This window comes from Pimephales promelas, chromosome 24 (genome assembly GCF_988280905.1).
Source record: "Pimephales promelas chromosome 24, fPimPro1.hap1.1, whole genome shotgun sequence".
Lineage (NCBI taxonomy): Eukaryota > Metazoa > Chordata > Actinopteri > Cypriniformes > Leuciscidae > Pimephales > Pimephales promelas.
In genome coordinates, this window is record NC_142792.1 from 12,210,262 (window position 1) to 12,233,446 (window position 23,185).

General features: G+C 39.2%; 1 protein-coding gene across 19 annotated transcripts in view; it reads right to left on the reverse strand.

Moving 5' to 3' along the window:
- nav3 (neuron navigator 3) overlaps window positions 1–23,185 on the reverse strand; it is a 288,447-nt gene that overhangs the window by 93,009 nt on the left and 172,253 nt on the right. For 18 of the 19 annotated variants that reach the window (XM_089127018.1, XM_089127023.1, XM_089127022.1 and 15 more), the window contains 2 exons: window positions 10,350–10,467; window positions 9,719–9,771 (listed from right to left, as the gene is read on the reverse strand). In XM_089127018.1, coding sequence (XP_088983144.1) covers window positions 9,719–9,771; window positions 10,350–10,467 — 171 coding nt within the window. Of the gene's footprint in view, window positions 1–9,718; window positions 9,772–10,349; window positions 10,468–14,905; window positions 14,992–23,185 lie in introns of those variants that run through there. The other variant, XM_089127020.1, reaches the window with a different exon arrangement.

Genomic DNA, 23,185 nt, shown 5'->3' on the forward strand with positions numbered 1-23,185 from the left:
AACGCTAAACGCTTGCCTGGCATTTCAACCGCATGGTTTAATGCTTTTCTGGAGTGTTTATGATATACGATAGCTCATAATGTCTCAGCAGTGGACTGGACATTTGTTGCCGTCACCGAAAGCGCGAGCGGATGCTGTTGATTGACAGACGTGCGCGAACAGGACGCAGAATATGGATGGGGTTTGCGATTTAAAAGCGAGAAGATCATCAAGTTTGGTTTCCGTTACGGCTATAATCCCATAAGTACGATTGGAAATTCCACCCTCTTTTTAATAGCAGTCCCATCAACCCATCCCTCTGTTTATTTTTAGTCTGTCTCTCGGCCTGCAGTGATGTACACATACAGAAAGCGTGATTCTATACGCTAATGGCGAGCAGAGCTCTCGCCAGCTTTAGATGCTGAACCGCCGCTTGCCGAGCGGTTTTTCAAACCATGTGGGATTTTAACAACTCTCCAGGAAAGTCAGATCATCTGTTTTTCCGACATAAACTGACATTTTCCAGCACCAGATATGCCATTAAACGCAATTAGGGAGGAGAATGTTTTGATGAGGTATATTTTCACAAAATAATATTGAGAAATTTATAAGCAAGCACTTTTCAGGGCTGACACGGATGCAAACGGGATGGAAAATTACCCCGAGCAGGCTTACATCCCTCGCTCGAAATGACAACGGCAAGCTGTTTAAGTTTACTGTCTCTGCGAGCTGCAACCGTCATAAATCTGATCATGTTTAATCTATACAACATACTTATCAGAGCGAGGCTTTAATGCAGAGTAAATGTTTGCACTTGGGTCCGGCTGTGTGGATCCAGATGCTGAGGGGCCCAAGCTAGCTGCGCGGGGACAGACTCCAAGCATATCATATATCCGTGGGGTGAGCGCTGGCTTTGGAAAGTGTTGCTGCTCCAACACTACCATGAAATACAAATGGTCTCTAGCCTCAATTATATGGCTTTCACTTAAAAACCACTCGGAGCAAAGAGAACAGATAAATGCTGTTTTCTCCGGCACTTCTGTTTTTTTTTTTTTTTTTTTTTTTTTTACAGAGAGACAGCTGCAGTCGTTTTGTACCATTTAATTTCCTCTGATCATAGTGACCACATACACATGAATTTGATGAGCTGTCCATAAGTACAATCAAAAAAGAAAAAGCCTGTGCAATAGAACATAATGGGTCTCATTGTCGAACAGGGTGTTTAATTTTTAATTACTAAAAAAAAACAAAAAAAACAGTGGTTTTGTATATTGGTTTAATAGTTCAAAAGTCTTCAAATGTTTAAATTCCAAGGTAATATTCTGTATATATTCTGTATATATATATACACACACACACACACAGTATAACTGAAATTACAAACTACAGTAAGTGGAAATAATTTAGTACTACTTTTTTCACTTTGTTCTTCAGGACTTTTATTACCAACTTTTGTTAATTGTTTTAATTCATGCAATAGGACAGTCATGTCTGCACTAATAATGTTACGGTAATGCTTGGCAGGTCTATTTGTTAAAACCATCCATGTGCCAACTTCAGCATGCCATTCTCTGTGCCCAGTGGGCATTGAGACAAACAACCGTAGCTGAGCCATTATGATGCCAGCCAATGAAGACAACCGTTACATTCCTGTGGCCTCCTCTATCTAATTAGCAGCTAAATGGATCAGGCTGCAGCCGCTGCCCGGCACAAGACTGGTGGAGGTATGGCACCAGCAGGATAGACTGCCTGCAACATGTGCTTTGATGTGTCTGCTCTCTCAAAACATCTGAGAATGCCAAGATTTCATACTGCAGGTCCACCATTTGGGAGAAGGTAAAATGCCTGTTATTTTCTTCCTTGGAACTTCAAAAAATGACCCAAAAAGCACCAAAATACATCATAAAATTGGTCCATGTGACGTGGTCCAAGTCCATGGTTTGCTGTTTTGTCTGTGAGAGATTTAACTCAATGAATAAGTGATCAGTTTGGTTCTTAAAAAAATGGGAATTAGAACTCTAGTATGCTTTCATTGCATGTACGCAAAATGCATAGAAAAAGAGCAACCACAGTCTTATTTTTTCTCTCCTTTTCTGTTTAACATAAGAATGTCATATTGGTTTGGAATGGCATGAGGGTGACAGAATTTCTATCAATTTAAGGCAATCATCTCATAAATTAATAAATCATAAATCATCTCATAAATGGTAATGTATTTTTGAATAATGTTTTGGTTGACAGATGTAGTCACATGACACAATTGTCTGTCATGTTACCACCGGAAACCTCTTTGCTGTAGTTTTCCTCGTCTTTTATGTTTGATCATTGTAGAAGTTGCTGGGATTTCACTGGCTTACTTCTATACACTCACCTAAAGGGTTATTAGGAACACCATACTGTGTTTGACCCCCTTTTCGCCTTCAGAACTTCCTTAATTCTACGTGGCATTGATTCAACAAGGTGCTGAAAGCATTCTTTAGAAATGTTGGCCCATATTGACAGGATAGCATCTTGCAGGTGATGGAGATTTGTTGGATGCACATCCAGGAGACGAAGCTCCCGTTTCACCACATCCCAAAGATGCTCTATATGGTTGAGATCTGGTGACTGTAGGGGCCATTTTAGTACAGTGAACTCATTGTCCTGTTCAAGAAACCAATTTGAAATGATTCGAGCTTTGTGACATGGTGCATTATCCTGCTGGAAGTAGTCATCACAAACAATGCTCAGGGGCCTAAAGTGTGCCAAGAAAACATACCCCACACCATTACACCACCACCACCAGCCTGCAGAGTGGTAACAAGGCATGATGGATCCATGTTCTCATTCTGTTTACGCCAAATTGTGACTCTACCATCTGAATGTCTCAACAGAAATCGAGACTCATCAGACCAGGCAACATTTTCCAGTCTTCAACTGTCCATTGTTAAATACTCAGACCGGCCCGTCTAGCACCAACAACGCACAACATTGCTTAAATCACCCTTCTTTCCCATTCTGACATTGTCTTGACCAGGACCACACCCCTAAATGCATTGAAGCAACTGCCATGTGATTGGTTGATTAGATAATTTTATTAATGAGAAATTGAACAGGTGTTCTTAATAATCTTAATAAACTTTAGGTCAGTGTAGAGTCCGCTGTGTAGAATTATTAACCTTATTGTTGCCGAGCAGAAAAGCATTCAATGAGATGTAATCAGAGGACTCTCTGTTTTTCACTATGGGAGACCGGATATTTGGAGGTCCATTAAAATGTCTGTCAAATATGTTTGTTGTTGCCACAATGAATGATCATTTCCTTTATTCATAACTGTGAAAATGTCTTCGAAGACATGATTACAACAGGGCAGGGAAATTAGATTTTTTAAAGCATGTCAAACATGTCTGAGGAAGGAAAAAGACATCAGGGCCCGCCAACCTCAAGGTAATTTCTAAGCGGATTGAAATCTTTATAATAACTAAAATGTCTCCCTGTCAAAAGTAAAAAGTGGAAAATCCATCAATCCAAAAACAGATCCTCACACAGCAGAGGTCAAAGCACAATCACAGTCCAGTGCCAGTAAACATTTCTGACAGGAAACATTCAGAACAATTTCTGTTATGTCTACAAGCCCAAGTGGAAAGGTCATTCCTAATGTCAAACGCTGAACGTCACAAATCAAATGTGAACGTAGAGTGTCACTACGTGGCGTTAAACACACGAAAAGACAAGGTGAGAAATGTCCTATGATTCTGTACAAAGGCACTCAGACATTAACAAACATCTCAACCCCTCTGAGCTGGCTAAGCAGTGAAAGAGAGTGAGAGTTGACCTGAATTACTGATATTTAACCACCTGTAAGACACAAAAAAACAAGTCTGCAGAAAAAAAAATGTCCATCTTAAGCTATTTTTTCTTAAATGGTCCAAAAATAATAATGCTACAGCATGCTATTAAACAAGAAAAACAAAAGAGACATATATACCCATTTCAAATATAAAATAATACTAATTTGTGAGTTACTATACATAAAAAAGTGTCTGCTGAACGATTAGATGCAAACATGTTCTGCTAAGAGAACATTACTAAGTTACAGTAAATTCACAAACCAAACTAACTCAATCTAAGACACAATTTCCAGCCTCTAAATAAACCAACTCACTACCCAAACTGAATTAATAAAAACCATCTTAATCATTCACCAACTAAATAACCAAACCAAGTCAATTAAGACCCAATGTCATGTTTCTCGATGAAATAACATACTAACCAAACTAACAAAATCAACATCATAAGTCCATTATTTTGATAAACAAACTTACTAACTAATCAAACTAGTGTTGTCAAAAAACTCGGTACTTCGGTACCAAGTCGGTACTAAAAAAAAAAAATGTTACGGTACCAGCTTTTCTAGGTACCGAGTACCAGGTTAATCCAGTTCTGTTCTAGACGCGATGTCTGAAACGTGCAGTTGCGTCCTCTTACGCTGATATGGCTCTCTCTCTCTGAATCCACTTGTTGAAACGAAAGGAGGAAAGAGCCACATAAGGAAATATTTTGGATTAGGCTAATGTCACGTTGCCATAAGAGGCCGATTACATGCAAATTCGCGATTTCAAATATAGGCGCGAGGCAAGCGCGCTCCTAATAAAAACTCGTTGGCGTTGCATAGCAACGACAGACGCCGCGTGAGAGCAAGCGCTTTGGAAAGAATAAGCACGCGCAAAAATATAATTAAAAAACACGCGCGACATGTGAACGGCCTCTAAAGTGCTTTCGGGGTAGTTTTACGAGTAGGTTACATGAGCACAGTAGTATCTACCCGACACCAGAGTACTATGGTATTAGTATTATCATTTAATGTCAATGCCAGTTCTAGGCGTATTCTTGCCTTTATAACTCAGCAGGTTTAAATATGAATGCAGTTTTAGATTAATAAAAGGACAGTCAAGTCAAATAAAACATGTTTTATGGTAATGCTACAAAGATACCATTCATAAACATTACTTAGTTATCAACACATTGAGTGAACAATATATTTTTACAACATTAATTAATGTTTGAAAATGTTATTTATTACAAACACCTGATTGTTCATGTTTGTTCACTTAATTCATTGTGCATTAAATAAATAATGGATTAAAACTTTACAAACAACTTTAAAAATGTGTTAGTGTATACTATTGTTTATTTTAGGTCATTTTATCTAATCTTTTTCTAAAGTGTTTATAATACGAATGTACAGTTTCCATACTTGTAACCGTGATAAACACTTAAATATATGTAAATTTAAACTAAGCTTTGGTACCGAAATTGGTACCGAGAACCGTGAATTTTAACTGGTATCGGTACCGAATACTGAAATTTTGGTACCGTGACAACACTAAATCAAACTAACACAAAACAGTTCTAAAACAAACCCAATAAAGACCCAAAGTCAAACCTTTCAATGATCTACTGTAACTCACTAAACAACAAAACTACAGTAAGTCAATCAAGACCTATTACCATGCTTCACGATGAACTAACATTCTAACAAAACAAACCAAATCAACACCAAAAGCCCATTCTTTTGATGAATTAACTTAGAGTACTAACCAAACTAACGCAATAAATTTCCAAAGCTTATTCTCGAGGAACTAACTCACTAACTAGCTAATCATCCTCTTGACGAACTCATTTTCAAACTAACCAAACAGACCCTATAAGAACCCAAAGTCCATCCTCAAATTCAATCAATGGTTCATTGATCCTGACATGTGGAGGAGCTGACATCCAGAAGGGTAAACCTGCAGAGCATCTGAGGTCTCTCTAACGACCAGTTGGGTAGATGCTGTATTAATCATATAAAGGTGAATGCGGTGTGCCATCAGAGGGATATGCTGATGTAGAGCGAATCTCTCAGCTGTCAGCTAACAGATGGAGCCCAGATGATGCAGCCACTTTACAAGCCCTAGCACACTTAACAGCACTGGTCCTCCCACAAGACCTGGAGGGGTAACCAATCAGTCAGCCTCTCCTGACGCCCACAAAATCAAACCTGCAAGAGACACTGACAGCAACTCATATGTGTATAGAGTAGACAGATATGAAATTTATGTGGTGCATTCTGGGAATTGCAGTCCAATTGTGTGCCTAGTCATCTGTAGCCTTTTGAAGCGCAAAACGGTTTATCGGAATTTGTAATTATATACATTAGTATTGCGACACCTTTCTTTCAGTTGAATGGCTTTTTATGGCACTGTTTGGATTTCTTTCTGTCTTTTTCTGAGCTGGAGGGCATCTGGTTGTGTTCAAAGGCGCTGCATGCAAAGTTCCTGTGGTTTCCAGTTTTAGTGACGAGACAACACTGTCAGACTGAATTTGTCCCACCAATGCCTGATAGAAGAGGAAAGAGGTTCAAACAGGGATTTGATGAAGCAGCCATCAGCCACAAAACATCCACTAAGCCAATAGTCTCCACAGTGATCTTAATGTTTACTGAATGAGATCGCAAACTGCAAATTACATTTTAAATTTTGAATATTCCAATATGTTGCCTCTAATGATCTTCGGGATCTGTTTGTGCAAAATAATTTGTGTACATGCTTCGGAGATGGCTTCAAATGTTGCAATCCCTGAATCTGCTAATCTGTGACACGCTTGTGTACTGGGAAACTCCCATTCTAATGCATAACCTCCCAAAATAGCTGTCTCGTACTGACTACGCTGCGAATGGCACAGAGGGCTCATTTGGTTTACCAACATGTTCAGAATTCCAGACTAATACGAATACCAGCCTTGGGATCGTAGCCATTCCTTATGGGAAAAGTGGGACCTACCTTTTTAGCTTCTTGTGCAATTGCGGTTCAAAAAACAAACGTTTCCATAAGGGTCAGTGAACAGAGCCTGTAGGCGGCGATTTATCTGCCTCTCTTCATGCCAGTTTAATTAAGCCCCGAGAGACCAATCAGATCAATGAGAGAGAGTTTATTACGCATGTAATTTAGCAACCATCTTCACTGCCTGGGAAAGCACCCAACAGTACACTCATTTAACTGAAGCTGAGTCACTTTTAACAGGTGCTTTTAATGGACACGAACAAGCGGAGTTTTTTTTTCTAATGCCCAAGTTGTAAAGTTTTATTGGTTCACAGCGGAAAATGCATGGAGGGCTTTCTAATCCTAATCGATAAGGAATTTCCTTTCTGAATGATGGATATAATTGATTATTCCTCAATGGCAGATTGCCGACTCCCTGAGCGATGAGGCTTGACAGGATTTACTGTTTAATATTAACTGCCACACAGTAACAAATACAGGAAAAGGGGCACAATAGATTCGCTTCCTGACTTATTTCTGAAAGCATTAACCAGGCTGAGGGCAGGATATTTCTTATCCTCTCATTTAACACATATAAATGACCCCGTCCTACACAACTCCCAGAAAATACCATCTTAAACCAGCATGGATTGTTGATGGTCAACCAGCAAGAAATGCTAGTATACTCACTGCATATATCATAAAACAGTGCATCCTTGAAGAAATCAACTAGCTAGTCACAACTTTTTCCCTAAATCATATTGTCGCAAATTTGATGTTCCACCACACTGAACAAAATAGTGTCATAGTCCAGCTGCTGTTCAGTGATGATTCACTTTTGTTGTAAAAAAGTTATAAATTTAGTTAATTTTTATAGTCACTCTTGAGAAAACAGTGATGTTATCGTCCAGTTCAGCTCTCATATAATGGGGTCAAAGTAGGAAGATCAATAATATTGTTGAATATTAAGTCCCCAACTAAGCGACCCAAAAGACAAAGGTGACAGTGGCAAGGAACCAAAACTCCATCAGTTGACAGAATTAAGAAAAAAAAAAACTTGGGAAAAACCAGCTAATTATGCGCAAAATTTGTAAACTTCAAAAAGGAAAAAGTAATCCAACTCCAGTGGTTTGATCAGCCTTCTGATTACTTTGAATTTATGCATCTCACATGACTTAAAGGAGAACTCCGGTCAATTTTAACATTGAGCTCATTTTTTTGTACATTTGGAGTGCTGTCAGTACAGACAAAAACGACAGTGAACAATGATCGTGCGCGCGAACTCGACAATCGACTACTGTGGACTTCGACTGAAAACTCTGGTCACTCTTAATAACACCACTCACATGGCTGTGCACTCGTAATGACAAATCAAGGATTTTAAGAGGCTAAAATCAGGTTTAGAACATGCCCCATTGAAGTCAACAGGGTGCGAATTTTAAAAAGAGGATAGCACTGTGTAGGCAACACCGATTTTTTTGTTTTTTTTCTGTACTGACAGCACTCCAAATGTACAAAAAAGAGCTCAATGTTAAAGTTCTCCTTTAACATTGTGATAAGCACCAATGAGGTTTGATGTTACTGACATATGGCCAACTGCATAGACAAAAACAACATTTTCATTTTCATCATTCACTTCTCCTTTAAGCTAGTTAAGAACCCTGTACACCAGCATCTCATTTATCAACAAGGCATGCTGTTTTAGCACAATAACTTGTTCCTATCAATCAAACACTGACAAAAACCTTCGCAATCACAGACAAATCTCCCGGTAATCTGCAACAATGTGCTGATAGGTTACTCTTGTGAAGCTTGGCTGTGATACAGTATGTGTATGTCAGATTCCTCTATAACCTCAACTTCATGTAAACAGTTTTATAAACAGGCACGCTTCCTCAGTATAAAACCTCTACATACGTGTGCACACACATACTGGCCTCAGGTGCAAAAACAATGGCCATTGAATGAAACAACTCTACCCTACAACTCCCCAAAACAGTCAGCCTTGAACCTTAAAACTAAACATTTTACTGCAGTCTTTGTGCTCTTCCTATCTGACAAGCATACCTACATGGGAGTTGTAAGGAAAAGTCCACAGCAACTATCCTAGCATTCTCTGCTACACTCATTGACATGCAGAGTTATAGCCCAGCGCCCAGTCGGTCCATTCTACTGCAGAAAAGACCTGTGAGGCCACTAAAGCCTTTACTGTATTACAGCTTAGCAAGAGTTTAATCACTGCAATGTGTCACAGCAGAAACAAAATAAGCATAGAGGATCTTACTTACATGTATAACAACAAAGAATCATGAGTTTGCATAATCCTCAGCAAAAACATTATCGTTTGGTCGACCATGATTTTGTGAAAGAAGCAATTTTATGAGACTAGTTTATTTTACAGTGACATGCGCTGTTTAACATAGAAATGCAATGACAAAATAGCTATATAATACTATTGTGACAAAAAATAAATACGTAACAAAATTTGCTCACACATTTTATAATAATATATAGCTATGTCTATATATATATATATATATAGTTATGTTATAATAGTTATGAAATATATAATAACATAACAGAAAAGTATGTGAATTACATGAAGACTTAAACATTTTTAAAGCATTCTCTCAACCAACTTTATAAAAAGCCTACTGAAGTTTGCATGTAATATTGGACACTTGTTTCCTTCACTATCAGTTTCATTTAATTGTTTAAACTTATTTGTACACACAATTTATGTTTAAGTATTTTCAATTTCTGATGAAAAACTCTGTAAGAATTAGCTATAGTTATAGCTGCTAATGTAAAAAACCTTAATAAGTCTTTGTATAAAATGAAAACCAATGATGGAGAGAACAATCATACATCTATTTACATTGCATAATCCCAAATTGACTAATTTAAACAATTAAGCAATGTATTTTAAAGCATTGTAGAAGAAAAAAGACACTTACCATTTGAGAGTGAGTCTTGGGGCAGATGTTAATATCTTCTACCTTTTCATTAGCTGCAAAAGAGATATTGCTGGGTTAAACCTCTGCAGCACAACAAAAAAGCATCCCATAACCTCTGGCCTTTCCATCCACGGGTCACCGTCATGAGGCAAGATTGCCTTTGCAGTTTGTGAGAATTAGTGATTGAATGGGCATATGTATGCTCGCAGTGTGGGAGAAAATGCTGAGAAAATAAACGGCTGTTAATTCATCAGCTGTTGGTTGCGAGTTTGTGACATAAGATCTGCCATTGTATGCTGGAGGTTCATAATAACGCTTCAGGACAGCCCAGAGGAGGGGAAAATGGGATGGCGAAGAAAGAAGGAAAAATAAAAAAGACAGACTGACACACATGCACACAACGCAAACCACTCTGGGCTCACTAAAGTGAACACATGGGAGACACATGCTTTAATAGTGCAGAAATAGAATTCAATTCTCATGTTGCTGATTTTCTACGGCTTCTAATCCAGTTTAACGTGAGCAGAATAACTTAAAAATGCTTTAAGTAGTTATGTTTTACACAAATAATTGTATCACTCAAATGAACTGTGAAGATTTATTAGCTTGCACTGTGTGTCTGTGCACTCACCTATTATCTGGATGATTTCTGCCAGCAGAACTCCATCGGGTATGTCCTGAGTCAGGTCCTTAATAAGCCGCGGACAACCGGACTTGGCCAAATAATGGTTCGCCCAATCAGTGTAGATCTATATGGAATAAGAATTGTTTTTGTTAATTAAGAAAGAAAAAAAAAGAAAAAAACAACTCATAGACAGATAATACAGATTGACGAAGATTTATATCCAAGAGGACCTAAGCAGGTAAAACGTGTTTGTGGTTTGATTGATGGACGATTCACTCAACACTGACCTGAACCACATACTATGAGAGATAGAGAAAGAGAAAAACACAACCATCTTTAGTTGAGTTCAAATGAATCAAAACTATCAATGAAGCTTCAGCATTTGTAAGAGCTTATCTGGATTTTCTACTAGATAAAATCCACCCCTAGCATGACACTGTGACACAGCTGATCTGTTTAATCAGATGTGGATTACACAGATAACGGGTAGCTACTTACAACAAATTAACTTCTCTAAAGGCTGGTGTCGTCGCATCTTGAGCTCAAAAACCATCATTAAAGTCTTTTAAATTAAGTCCTGGTTCATGAACGTTTTTACATAACAGTTTTAGAAAAGTGCCAGTAGTGAAACAGACAAAAAAAAAGGTCAAAACTGCATACAGGGAACACTAAATAGAAAGTCCTTATTTATTGCTTAATATACCGGGTCTGTTCGAGCAAATGCAGCAACCCCCTAGTGACTCAGTAATATGTCTAAAAGTTCCTTGGATATGGTGTTCCTCAGGGGTCAGTTCTAGGGCCCCTAAAAATACTCATGTCGCAAATCTTAGAGCTCTGCTCGTTCGTTGTGATCTTAGGATTACATATCATTGCACAAAAGGCAAGCGGTTTTCCATTTCCTACCTAAGTGAAAGCACTCCAGTGGCAAGGTACACTCTTTAGAGCTCACATCCTAGAGTTGCCTGTATGGAGCTTTTGTTTGTAATGTTTCATGTCAGTATGTGAATTATACAGTGACTATCAAATAGGTCAAACTTTTTAAGCTCAGTTCTGTATCTTAACTGTTTTTTTCAATTTTCCTAGCAGAAAATGGTCAAACATCCTACTGTTGCTAGAAACCTTTCGTTTTGGCTTCCTTTAGACAGTTTGAGCCTTAATTTGGGTGGTCAGACCTCCCCACACCCCCATAATTTGTGCCATGCTTCACGTTTAAGTTATGAATGACGCACTGAAAGCTATTTCAAGTGGTAAAAGTCATTTACTCCCACGAACCCAGTAAAATTTCAAAGGAATTTTCATTCACATACATTCACGTTTCATTTTAGACCATATTATAATGCCTCACAAAATGTAAAAAAAAAACATCAGCCACACACTCTCGCCACCTCAAACACAGTAACCAATTAAACATTTCTGTCTTTGCCAGGCAAAAGGGAGCATTCCACTCAAAGATGCCACAGTTCAAAGGTTTCGTCTGTTGTGGTTTCAGCATATGAAGAGGAGTCATTAACGGGAAGAGGGTGATGAAGAACACTTTACTCACCATCCTACTTAAACACAACACAATGCAAAAGCTCACCACTCCAAACCACAGTCACCTCCGAGAGTTGAGTAAACAAAGAGCTACACTACCGCACATGCCAACACCTCTAGTCATGCCAGAGAAAAAAGCAAAGAATTTACACATTTACGCAGCATCTACAGTAGTAAGCCAGGTGATTTCTGCTTTGGTTTGGCATCAATATTGATGTTTTAGTTCATCCTAGTGGTCCAGGATGTAGGAGGAAGATAGATATCTGTGGCTTAACCTGAGTTGGTGAGGTAAATTGATGCAGTGGTTGAAAGGTCAGAAAAAAGGGAGTATAAGAGAGAATCCCTGATTGCACTACTCCTCCGTTCCCATTTTCTCTGCCTACCGGAGGGCCACAGTGCCACAGTTGTTCATGGGCTCGAATGGCAGAAATTGTCCATCTGGACCTTTGAAAGGAAGGAAAGAAAATTCTGTCATCCTCTTATTGCCTCCAGCGCCCAAAGATCAACAAAGAAAGCAGAGAGAGAGAGACATGGTATGAGAAAGCAAGACGAGAGAACATAACGAGATAGAGAAAAATCGAGAGAATATGTTTTTTTTTAGCGGTTGCAACGTTAAGTTGTAACTTACGCATAGCTGGTGCAACTGAGCCCTGGATATCTAATTGTTCTGTTGATTCTAATTGTAATTAATCTCCAACCCTTATCAAACACACCTGATCTAGCTTATTGAGATCTTTAGGAGAACTTGATAAATACAGACACGTGTGTTGAATCAGGGTTGGAACTGAACTCTACAGGTAGTGAGGATCTCCAGGAACAGGATTGGGCTGCATTGCCCAACTGGAACAAGATAACAACCAAAAAACTTGACTTTTGGTTGTTGATTGTTCAACACTTTTCCCTTTTTCCTAGCCTGACTTCGTCATACTCATTTTCTAGTCAGAATGTGAGTCTGATATCCGTAGGGCTTTGATTATGAGGCGTGTCTTAACCGAACCAGGGAAAAAAACAAAAAAACTCTGCACTCAATTGGATAGTCGCAGAGACCTACAACCAATCAGAGCAACACAGTAAGTCAACTAATTTGCATACAGTTGTCAACTACAGAACTTACTTATTTTAGAAGTAAAATAACGAGTGTTGCTTCTTTTACTTGGTCCTTCATGAGTGCGACCAAAGGAGAAACCACAACGACCACAGGCTTTTCAATACGTCCCATCTTCTTAGCGACCGTCAGAGCCAGCTGATAAGTTACACTTTTGCCGAATCATGTAGAAAGGACGACAAAAATATCTTTCCGATCAACAAATGCCTTGATTGCATTTTTCTGTTCGTCTATTAAAATCAATGCGCTGTCGATTTATTTTACAACAGACGCGACAGCGGAATCTATACATCTCAATTCACCAGCTGCAGTCATCTTTAGAGGGAAACCAGTTAAGCGCTCTTTGATAACGTGATGATTACGTCCCTGCAGATCATCAGTCCATCATCGTATAAAGCCCGCCCTGGAAATTTGATTGGCCCGATCATTTTTTGACTGATCATAATTAATGAGCATAATTAAAATGTTGTGGGCGGGGTTCGGGCTGGCATCCAGGCTACCTTTTTCCCCTAGAACCCTTCACTCTATATAGTGTAGCTTTAGCTGGGGTTCATAATCTAGGGTTAAAATTATACTAACATCTGTCAAAATTATGTGAAACATTGCTGAAAAGTTGCTTAAATTCTAAGCCACCTGTTCTCAAACAGGTTTCCCAAAACTCCTACCATTGGCCAAACAAAAAGCCATTCCCCAAACCCTATTGGCTGAGCTAATGTTGCTGTGCAGAGCTGGTCAGGATGCAAAACAAACAAAGCAATGTTTTGAAAACCCCACAGAGACAGTGTTTTCACTCTCCGGGGAAATTGGTTTACTCACAGTTGTCTCTGTTTATTAAGCTGGGATAAGAGTATGTATTTTAACGGCACACTTCAGCTTTAGATTGGCCCTTAAAAAACTTGCAAAAAGAACAGAAAATTAATAACAACAAAAAGCTGACAGGTACAGTAAGAGGAGGTTCTAATTTAAAATAAGACTAAAGGAATCTCCCTGCGTCCTATTAATGAGGATAGAAGTGGATCAGATGAAATCTCCCTGCGAGGACCATTACCACAGTCATTTACTTTCTTAGAAACAGATTGAAAACCACCATTAACAGTTTTATCAGCATAGGCAATCGAGGAGAAGCTGGAATCTCCTATGCACATGATAACCAGCAGCAGCACACTGTAAATGCTTTAATCAATGCTGCCATTAACACTCAGGCACAAAGGAGGGGGATACGGGCCGGTCTGCAGCTGTAAATAAGCGACTGTTATGGCAGAAGGAAACTGGTTGTAAAGCAGTCTTTCAATCTGATAGTTTCATGGAGGGAAGTGCATCGAGCCAAGGTTAAACAGTTTCCCGTCCCGTTATTTTAGGGGGAGAACTTGCTGATGTTTCCCACTGTGAGACCGGCAGAAGCTCACACATGAACACAAACACGTCCAAAAGTCAGTCAGTCAGTGCTCTTCAGTCCCCAGATGTATGCTGGATCCCATCTGAACAGCATTAATCTAGTGCCCAAGCACCCCTCGACTTCACTCACAGCTATTTATCATGCGCCACGGTTTCATTTCCCGCGACCCATTATTTTCAATTCATCCCAACAGCTCTGACACTGTGGTTTTGTCTCTATTAATGAGCAAGCGCTTGTTTGCCTAATGCATCACTCCGCTGTAAAACACAACTATGCCACCCTCAGCATTCACGCAGCATTAAACGGACACACACACACACACACACTCTCATACAGCCGTCATTCATGAGTGCAGCCTCCTCCACTCGCAAGTAGGTTGTGTGCCAGTGCACACATACATGCGTCCAGACACACACATCCATCAAACAAAAACCCAAATCCCCAGGCTTTGTCCCTGACTCTAAGAAGCAGTCAACAGTCCCTGTTGTTTCAGCCTGGCAGAGTTAAGCTCAAGTGAAGTGTGTGTACCTCTCGAGAGTATCTGAGCCCAGGTTGTCCCCGTCCTCAGTGTCCCGCTGATAAACAGCAGCGTTCGGCTCTCTCTACAGTCTGCAGTGCCTATAACTGCGCAGGTACTGGAAGCCTGCAGTTACAGTACTCAGCCAATAGGGGGAGTCAGCTGCTGGGAAAGGCAGTCAAGCATAAGCCAGAGGGGTCTGTGAGTTCACTGCCGTACCGTATTTGGTGTTTATTTAAATGCTTTTCGATGAAGTTTAGATTGTGAATCACGGGACTGAGTGGAAAAGGAATGCAAATGTATCACTTAATAAAAATTAGGGGCTCTGTAGGCATGTGGAATATTTAACGGCCCTGAAACACTTAAGGGCTGTTGTGTAATGCTGTAAATTGAGTTATTTGACTGTATGGGACTGTAAACCTTTATATATATTATTAGAGGAATTTGTTAAAATGACTAAAAACAATATCAAGAAGTTGTTAAACAGCAGGTTTACAATGCAAATACAGTGTAAAATCATATTCTCAAGAAAATGTGATTGTGCTTGCTTGAATAAAACTGGGTTTTCTGAGTGGCTGGTTTATATATGGTATTTACAGTTGCTAAGAGCTTTTATCTCATTCCTATGGTGTTCTAAGTGGTTGGTAAGTCAAAAGAAGCAGTTACATTTTATTTTACAGTGTCCTTGTTATATATATATATATATATATATATATTACATGTACTTAGTGTAGAAATAACAGACAATTATGCATAATTACAAGTAACTAAGACTAAACCAAACCCTAACCCTGATTATATAGTAAGTAGTACTATAGTACTAATACACAACGCACAACAGTGCGAGACAAGCTAAACTACCACTTGACTTTCATTATAGACAAATTGGTTGTGAATTTATTTTAATATCTGACAGAAAAAAATAATAATTTAGGTTTGGAACGTCATGAAATGATGGCTTCGAAATCGAAGAGAGAGAGAGAGAGAGAGCGTACAGAATGCGTTTGCAGTACTCAGGGATAGAGAGACACCTCGAGGAAAGGGAATCATCTTATGACATTGTAACTGAGCGACGAACAAGACTTTGCTGAATCAGGGCTGAGGCGGCAGCAAACACAGCTCACCACTGTTTACCCATAACACACCAGCCGTCAGTCTGTGTGACACTTGAGTTTAATGCAGTTTCTCCATTGATTTCATGGTAGTTTTCCATTCATAACTGAGGCACGGCGTTCCGCCACATGAATGGGAGGAAAGGACTGCTGACATATGGCTGTGATTCTCTCATTTGGATCGAGATTGGAAGAGGATGGAGACTAGGGTTTTATTGTGTGTACAGTTGTGTATGTATAAATCAAACATCACTCTCAGACGAAACCCTCGGCGGAGAAGGGCGGGAGCGTTTGTCGTTTCTGCAAGGATGAGACACCACTGTGTGCATTGACAGGAAGTTGGGCTGTCAGTACTAGTTTCCTGTGTGCTTGCTGGCCCTTGGCTGCTCCTCGTCCCATTGAAAGATGGGCCTCCTAAATGCTCCTCTCAGCCAGGACACCCACACACACTTGAATCCAGCGAGACGACTAATGTCCCTTCCTCTCACATGGCATGACATTATCATTGTTGACTTGGCACACAGCTGACATTTGGAGATGTTGAGACCTCATAGTTTAGGGGACGGTGAAATTAATAAGGTGTGAGTCCTACCCACTCTTTCATGCCACATTCTCATTGGCCGATTGATGAAATTTCATAATTTACAAAAATACACAGGCAAAATGTTCCTCCTAATTGTATATCAGATAAATACCAGCATGGAGGAAGATAACAGGTTTGCCATTTATGGGCTCTTGACAGAAGACCCACACAACAGACAACCAGGTTCATTAAGTGACCTGACTTAATCTGTGTCAGTAGCTGCCAATTGAGTTAATTGTGTTTGTTTGAGGGTTTGTTTATCAGAATCTTCATGAGCGGCACAGAGAATCATTTAGTCTAGTTTCCCTTGAGAATCCCCTGACATACTGAAGTGCACAGACAACAGAGAATTCCCTGCTCCAGCATTTAGTAATTAAAGCATCTACGCTGAATATTCTCCTGAGTGTTGAATACCGTAAAAATTCAATGGACGATGATGATGCATGTGAAACAAGGTTACATAATTGGTTTAACGTCCCTTTGTTGTTCATAATCAACCATGAGAGGTTCCCTTTTGAGGTAATTCATTGAGAATGGGTGCTTATATGAGGAAAGTAGTTTTGAGCCTATGTTGGAATATACTACAAACATTCTGCCTACTTAACATAGACAACGATTTCAAGTGGTATACGCAAAATGGTTGTCTATATTGACACTTTGAGATATCTACGTACAGCATGAACCAAACTAAACCATTGCACACATCTGGAAGATATCACTATGCCAAACCTTGTTCACTTTCTCCTCAAAGCAACTTTAAACAGTTCCTGGTTTTCTTCTTTCCAGTATCATTATCTTGTCCAAGGGAGCCAGTAGCCCTTCATCTCACTTAATTTTCCCAATAATAGCACCTGTCAACCCCATGGTCACTTCATTAAAGGTCAACAAACACTCACAGCTACATTCAAACTCTTCTCCTTTGAGCACTGCATGGGGATAATGCCTCTTTAAGGGGAGACACTACAATAGATATCACCATGAAACTTCCTAAGTTTGTTACTTACATATTGCAAATTTGTATGTTTAATTATAAAAATTTGGCATTATCTCATTAAATTTTCGGTTTTGTATATATTTTTATTAAAGGGGTGATGCAGTGAGAAATCAAATTTTCCTTGAGTTTATGACATCTAAGAGGTCATGATGTTATAAGAATATCCTGTAGGTTTCAGAACTGAAAACGTCCTTGTTGGTCCAATAAAAGATTTTATTGACACCAGCCTCAGTAAACAACTCGTTTTTCAAAGTGGGGAATTATGATGTCAAAGAGGATAAAAACCACCCCCGCAGAAGAAGATCAACACGGCCGGTTTAGCCCCGCCCACCGATTTGCGCATTATACGCATAGCTAAATAACATAGGCCTACCTCATGATGAAAAACCTGGTTTGTGGAAGAAGACAGTTGCTGCATAAGCAAGTGAGTTGAAACTCATTATAATATGCGAAACTGTGTTTACTTCCAAGTCTTCAATGCGAGATGCCCATAAAAACCGAGCGTTTTTGAGCTAGGCTCAATAGGGTAGAAAATAACCTATTACTTATTCATTTTGATGGGGTTTTTTATGTAAAAACCAAGCGAACGTCATAAGTTGACCTCAGACAACAATGTAAAAAAAATGTAAAAAGCCAGTTCATGACTCCTTTAACATATGATAAAGCTATGTGCAAAATTATTTTCTTTTTTTTTTTTCATTTTGTTTACACAAGATGAAAAAAAAAGATTTCAGGGTTTCAAAAGAGGAATTTAAGGATATATGCTTTCATTACCTAGGAAATCAAAATATACTGTCCATACCCTTAAAAAATCTGAATGATTTATAAACAAATCCCTCTGAAAATATCTTCAGAACACTGCTAAGTGTATAACTGGAAAGTCTGGTGTAGGTGCTACATAGGCACTGAGAAGTTTCTCCTGGAAAATGACAAAAAACTCATTTTGAGAAAAAGGCATTTAAAGATTTAAGTAGGGAATAAAATTGGAAAACCTTGCTCAAAAACAGAATAAATAAACAGGCCCTTAGTAATAATAATATATAATGTTTCAAGCTCATGAAAACTGCCTACAACTGCAGTAACTAAGTAAGTGAATTCACTTTTAGGCAGAGTACACCACGTGATGCATCGGAGCGAATCAGGTTAGCATAAACCAGCATTAGCCAATGAGATTTTGTTATAAGCTTTAAATCACCCTTTGGACATTCACGATTGTTTACTGATAGAAAGGAAATGCCCATATGGGTTACATAACGCTGTGCAGGAGTGGTGCGTTCACACCAGAAGCGAATATAGCATCTGGCGCGAGGGATTTCAAAGTCAATGCAAAGACGCGCAACGCACGTAAAAAATTCCAGCGGTGCAGTTTTAAAACTTTCTGAAGCCCAGAAAAGTGGGCAAGTTTTCCGTTCTCGTATGCCAACAAAGAGCTCTCGTTTGATGAGAGCTGAAACGAAGATATGAAGGACCTCACGGCAGGGGAGCCAGTCTCTTAAATTCTCTTGCAGCTGTCAATCAGCTGAAGTAAAGAGAGTGAAAGCAAGAAGAAGGGACAGAAAGATACAGAGATGAAAACAAAAAACTGGGGATAGAAACATGTGGGAAGAAAGTGCATAAGCCGTATTCTTGAAGTGACTTTCAGGAGTTACAGGAAGCTGAAGGGAGTTCTGCATTTCTAGAGCACAAACAGTGAAGGACACAGTGTTCCTTGGCTATCCACAGTCTACAGACAGAATCTCTGATGAATACTGCTCAAACAAATGACAAAAGTTGATTTGGCCAAATGTGCTGAGCTGCTTCTACGCAACTTCAAGAGTCATGCACATAAATGTTAACAGGGGCTGGTTGCAAATGGCAAATCAAGCTCTTCTTGTGGCGGATCTTGACCATGACGAAGGGCAATGAGGACCAGATTTTAGGTCGCAATTCAAAAGTCTCCATGACAAAACTGGCCTTGACCTTTACTGAGTTTGAGTGACAGCTCTCCGCCATTCAACCATTTACCACAGAAATCATAATAAACACAGCGAGATATTTCTATTTATGACCTACAATGTGGTCATGCTTCCTCCCACTGTTGCCGAAGAGAGGAATCTCCCTCGACCTGCCCCATTTCAAAACATTACTAAAACAGAGAAATATCCAGAGAAATATCTGTCATCTAATTAGTAAGCACATTCAAATCAGCAGAATGTAATAATGAGAACTAAGTTAGAAAATTAAAGTATATCCATTTGGGATCTAGTGTGTAACCATCTAAACTTTAAAAAAATTCTGTCGTCTCAAGGTGGAATGCAGCAACACTTTCTATGATGCATGTAGCCTATATATAATGCATTACATATATTCATAATGCATTATAGGAGACATTGTAAGCAGGTATATCTGGTCATGAATACATATAGCTGCAAGCAAAGTGTACACATTTTAACACTCAAATGTGGTGTTGAGTATATGCTAGCATACCTTATACTCTTTAGAAGTCAAATTACTAATCGATAAGTATCTTATAACTGTGGTTAGAGTATTTAGGGTAACAAGGAAACATATATTATAATGTATTAAGGTGTATCCTAATGCATTATGAATGCAAACAACACATTGGCACTGCATTTGTACACAGGTAATTTTAAGTGTTACTCAAAACTCTGGGGTGTGAGACATCTAAACTCACCATTTTATCTGACTAAACACTATTCGTCTGCATATGTGTGTGTGTAGCTTTGCTGGATCTGGCCAAAGAAACAGCATCTCAGCCCTACTAGCAACCCCTTTGTCTCTTAGCGACACAAAGCTATTCCTGTCTCTCAGCATGTCTCTATAATTAGCAGTAGACCTGTAAAAGCCACCTTCACTAAATAAATTACCCAGTTTAGAAAAGTAAATAGCAAACGTGTAATTAGCCTCCATCAACTCGTTACTGAGCACCAGCTAGACTGCAACTAGCAACTGATGTGAAGGAGGATGGATTTGCTGTGTTCCAAAAACGAGTGAGCTGCCTACCTAGACAACATTTAAGATTTCATGGGAACACTGCCAACATGAAGGCTGTTTTTAAAGGTCAAAAAGTAGGATGGAACATTGTGCTGCCTGGTTTTAATCAAGAAGGATACAAGAAATGTATCAAAAATGACATTAAAGACTGGAGTAATGATGCTGAAAATTCAGCTTTGCCATCACTGTTAAAGGAGTAGTTTACTTTTTAAAAAAAACTTTTGCAGATAATTTACTCACCCCCATGACATCCAAGATGCCCACGTCTTTCTTTCTTCAGTCGAAAAGAAATTAAGGTTTTTGATGAAAACCTTCCAGGATTTTCTCCATATAATTGACTTCAATGGGAACCAAACTGTTCAAGGTCCAAATGAGAGTTTCAGTGCAGCTTCAAAGGGCTTTAAACGACACCAGACGATGAATAAGTGTCTTATCTTGGACCCTTTGAGTCATGACTCGAAAAAAGATTTGTTCATTTTGATGAACGAGTTTGAACAGGAGAGTCATATTTAGAGTTTTATTTTTTTTTTTAAATGAGCGATTGTTTGCTAGATAAGACCCTAATTCATCATCTGGTGTCGTTTAAAGCCCTTTGAAGCTGCACTGAAACTCTCACTTGGACCATGAACCGTTTGGTTCCCATTGAAGTCCATAATATGGAGAAAATCCTGGAATGTTTTCATCAAAAACCTTAATTTTTTTTTTTGGACTGAAGAAAGAATGACATGGACATCTTGGATGACATGGGGGTGAGTAAATTATCAGCAAGTGAACTACTCCTTTAAAGCAACATACTGAACTGGAATCAATTTTGAGTCACGTCTAGTCACTTATAAGGTCCCATTGCTGTTGCTAACTTAGAAGGCTGTTTGCCTAACTGAAATGCATCCCATCTGCATATCATAAACCAAAAATGTTAGGATGAGAGAAATTATCGGTAATGGAGAGTAGTTACCATGTGTATTTATGCTTAAGTTTTAGCTCATCTTTGGATTTAATGTGGTGCTAAACTGATATTTGATACAGATGGGGCTTTTCAATCAATTTTGAGTCATGCCTCCTTGTGCTTCACATGATTTCATGTGATCTGTAGAGCATTCCAAATAAGTCACTTATAAGGTCCATTTGCTGAAGGGAGCTGCCTTGGTTTGCATCTCATTAACATTATCATTATCTGGCATCAAAAATGCCAGTAGGATAATAGGCTTTTCTCTGTATTTAACAAATAAATGAAAAAAACTGTACAAGCCATCCTTTGTTTATGCAGGATGACTGTGGAAAAGCAGAGGAGGGGGTCCGGGTGAGTCAGCAGCACACACTCGTGTTCCAGTATCAGTAGTCTGACTTGCCATCCCATAAGTGGATATCAGTGAGAATGTATTGCATTTGGAAGAGCAGCGATTGCAGCATTGCTTCTTCCTGTGGGTAATTAGTCACGCTTCCTGCTTGTGTTCAATGAAGTCTGGCCTCATGCTCACCCGTGAGTGAAAGGTGAGTCAAAGCCTGGGGAGAAGCAGTGACACACACACCAAAACAACAGCACACTCGAACCTGTGACCTTGTGTATGGCGAAATATATGAAAGCACTCATTTATTTGACTTATTTTTCTCTTCCACACACAAATTGCCTTGCAGTTAAACCACTTGTAGAAACATGGAAAGGTTACTGATTAGATTTAATGCACTAGTACTTTCATAAATGAAGCCTTGAAAAAGTCAAAGTCCGCTGCCAGTTAACTGAACTGCATCCCATTTGCCGTTAACAAATAATGTTCGGATGTGAGGAATTATAGTTAATGTAGTTACCATGTGTACTTCTGTACCCAAAACCCCATGATTTTCATATAACCATGATGCAAGAGGGATGCCACATGATAAGTGTCAAACCCAGAGCTCATCTTTGGGTTTGACGTGGCACTAAACTAATATTTAATGCAGATGGGGCTTTTTTTTTTTCATCTACAAGGAATTTGCTGCTGTCTGACATTCCCGTCACATTGACGTAACTTAAATTGGTTTAATAATCAATAATTATGAGGGCTGGTCATTTGAGCGCTTGATGTCCTCATGTTCCACGGACACAGGGAGTGGGATTATGGTTACTTTGAATTCAGGAGGCACGTTTGCTCTCTATGTAAATCAATCTGTGCAACCTTCACAAATGTGATTTAACTCACTGGCTTTCTCTAATGGCTTTTTGATTTGCATCTTCACCAGGACTGCTTGGAGCCTGACTGTCTGCTTGAAACCCACTACAGGCAGCTCCCACTAGAGGGCCCCGTTTTCACTCAATACTGCATCTTACGGAGGGAGAAAAAGCTCGGAATTGTAGCCTCACTGGAATTTAACAAGCAGGAAACCAAAAAATGCTGAATCATTTTCATTCACTTATGAGTCATTGGAGAGTGAAACCAAACACAAAGAATAATGGCTACAATTTGAGACAGAAGCCTTGCCGTATAGCAGTGCTGTATATCTCTGCGGTTCAGACACTATATGAAGCGCAGCAGTTCAGACACCAATAAAACACGCTTTCATCACGTCAGAACGACCACCTATCAGAGCCGTGGGGCATGTCATCATTCTTACTGACAGCGAGAGTGGGGTT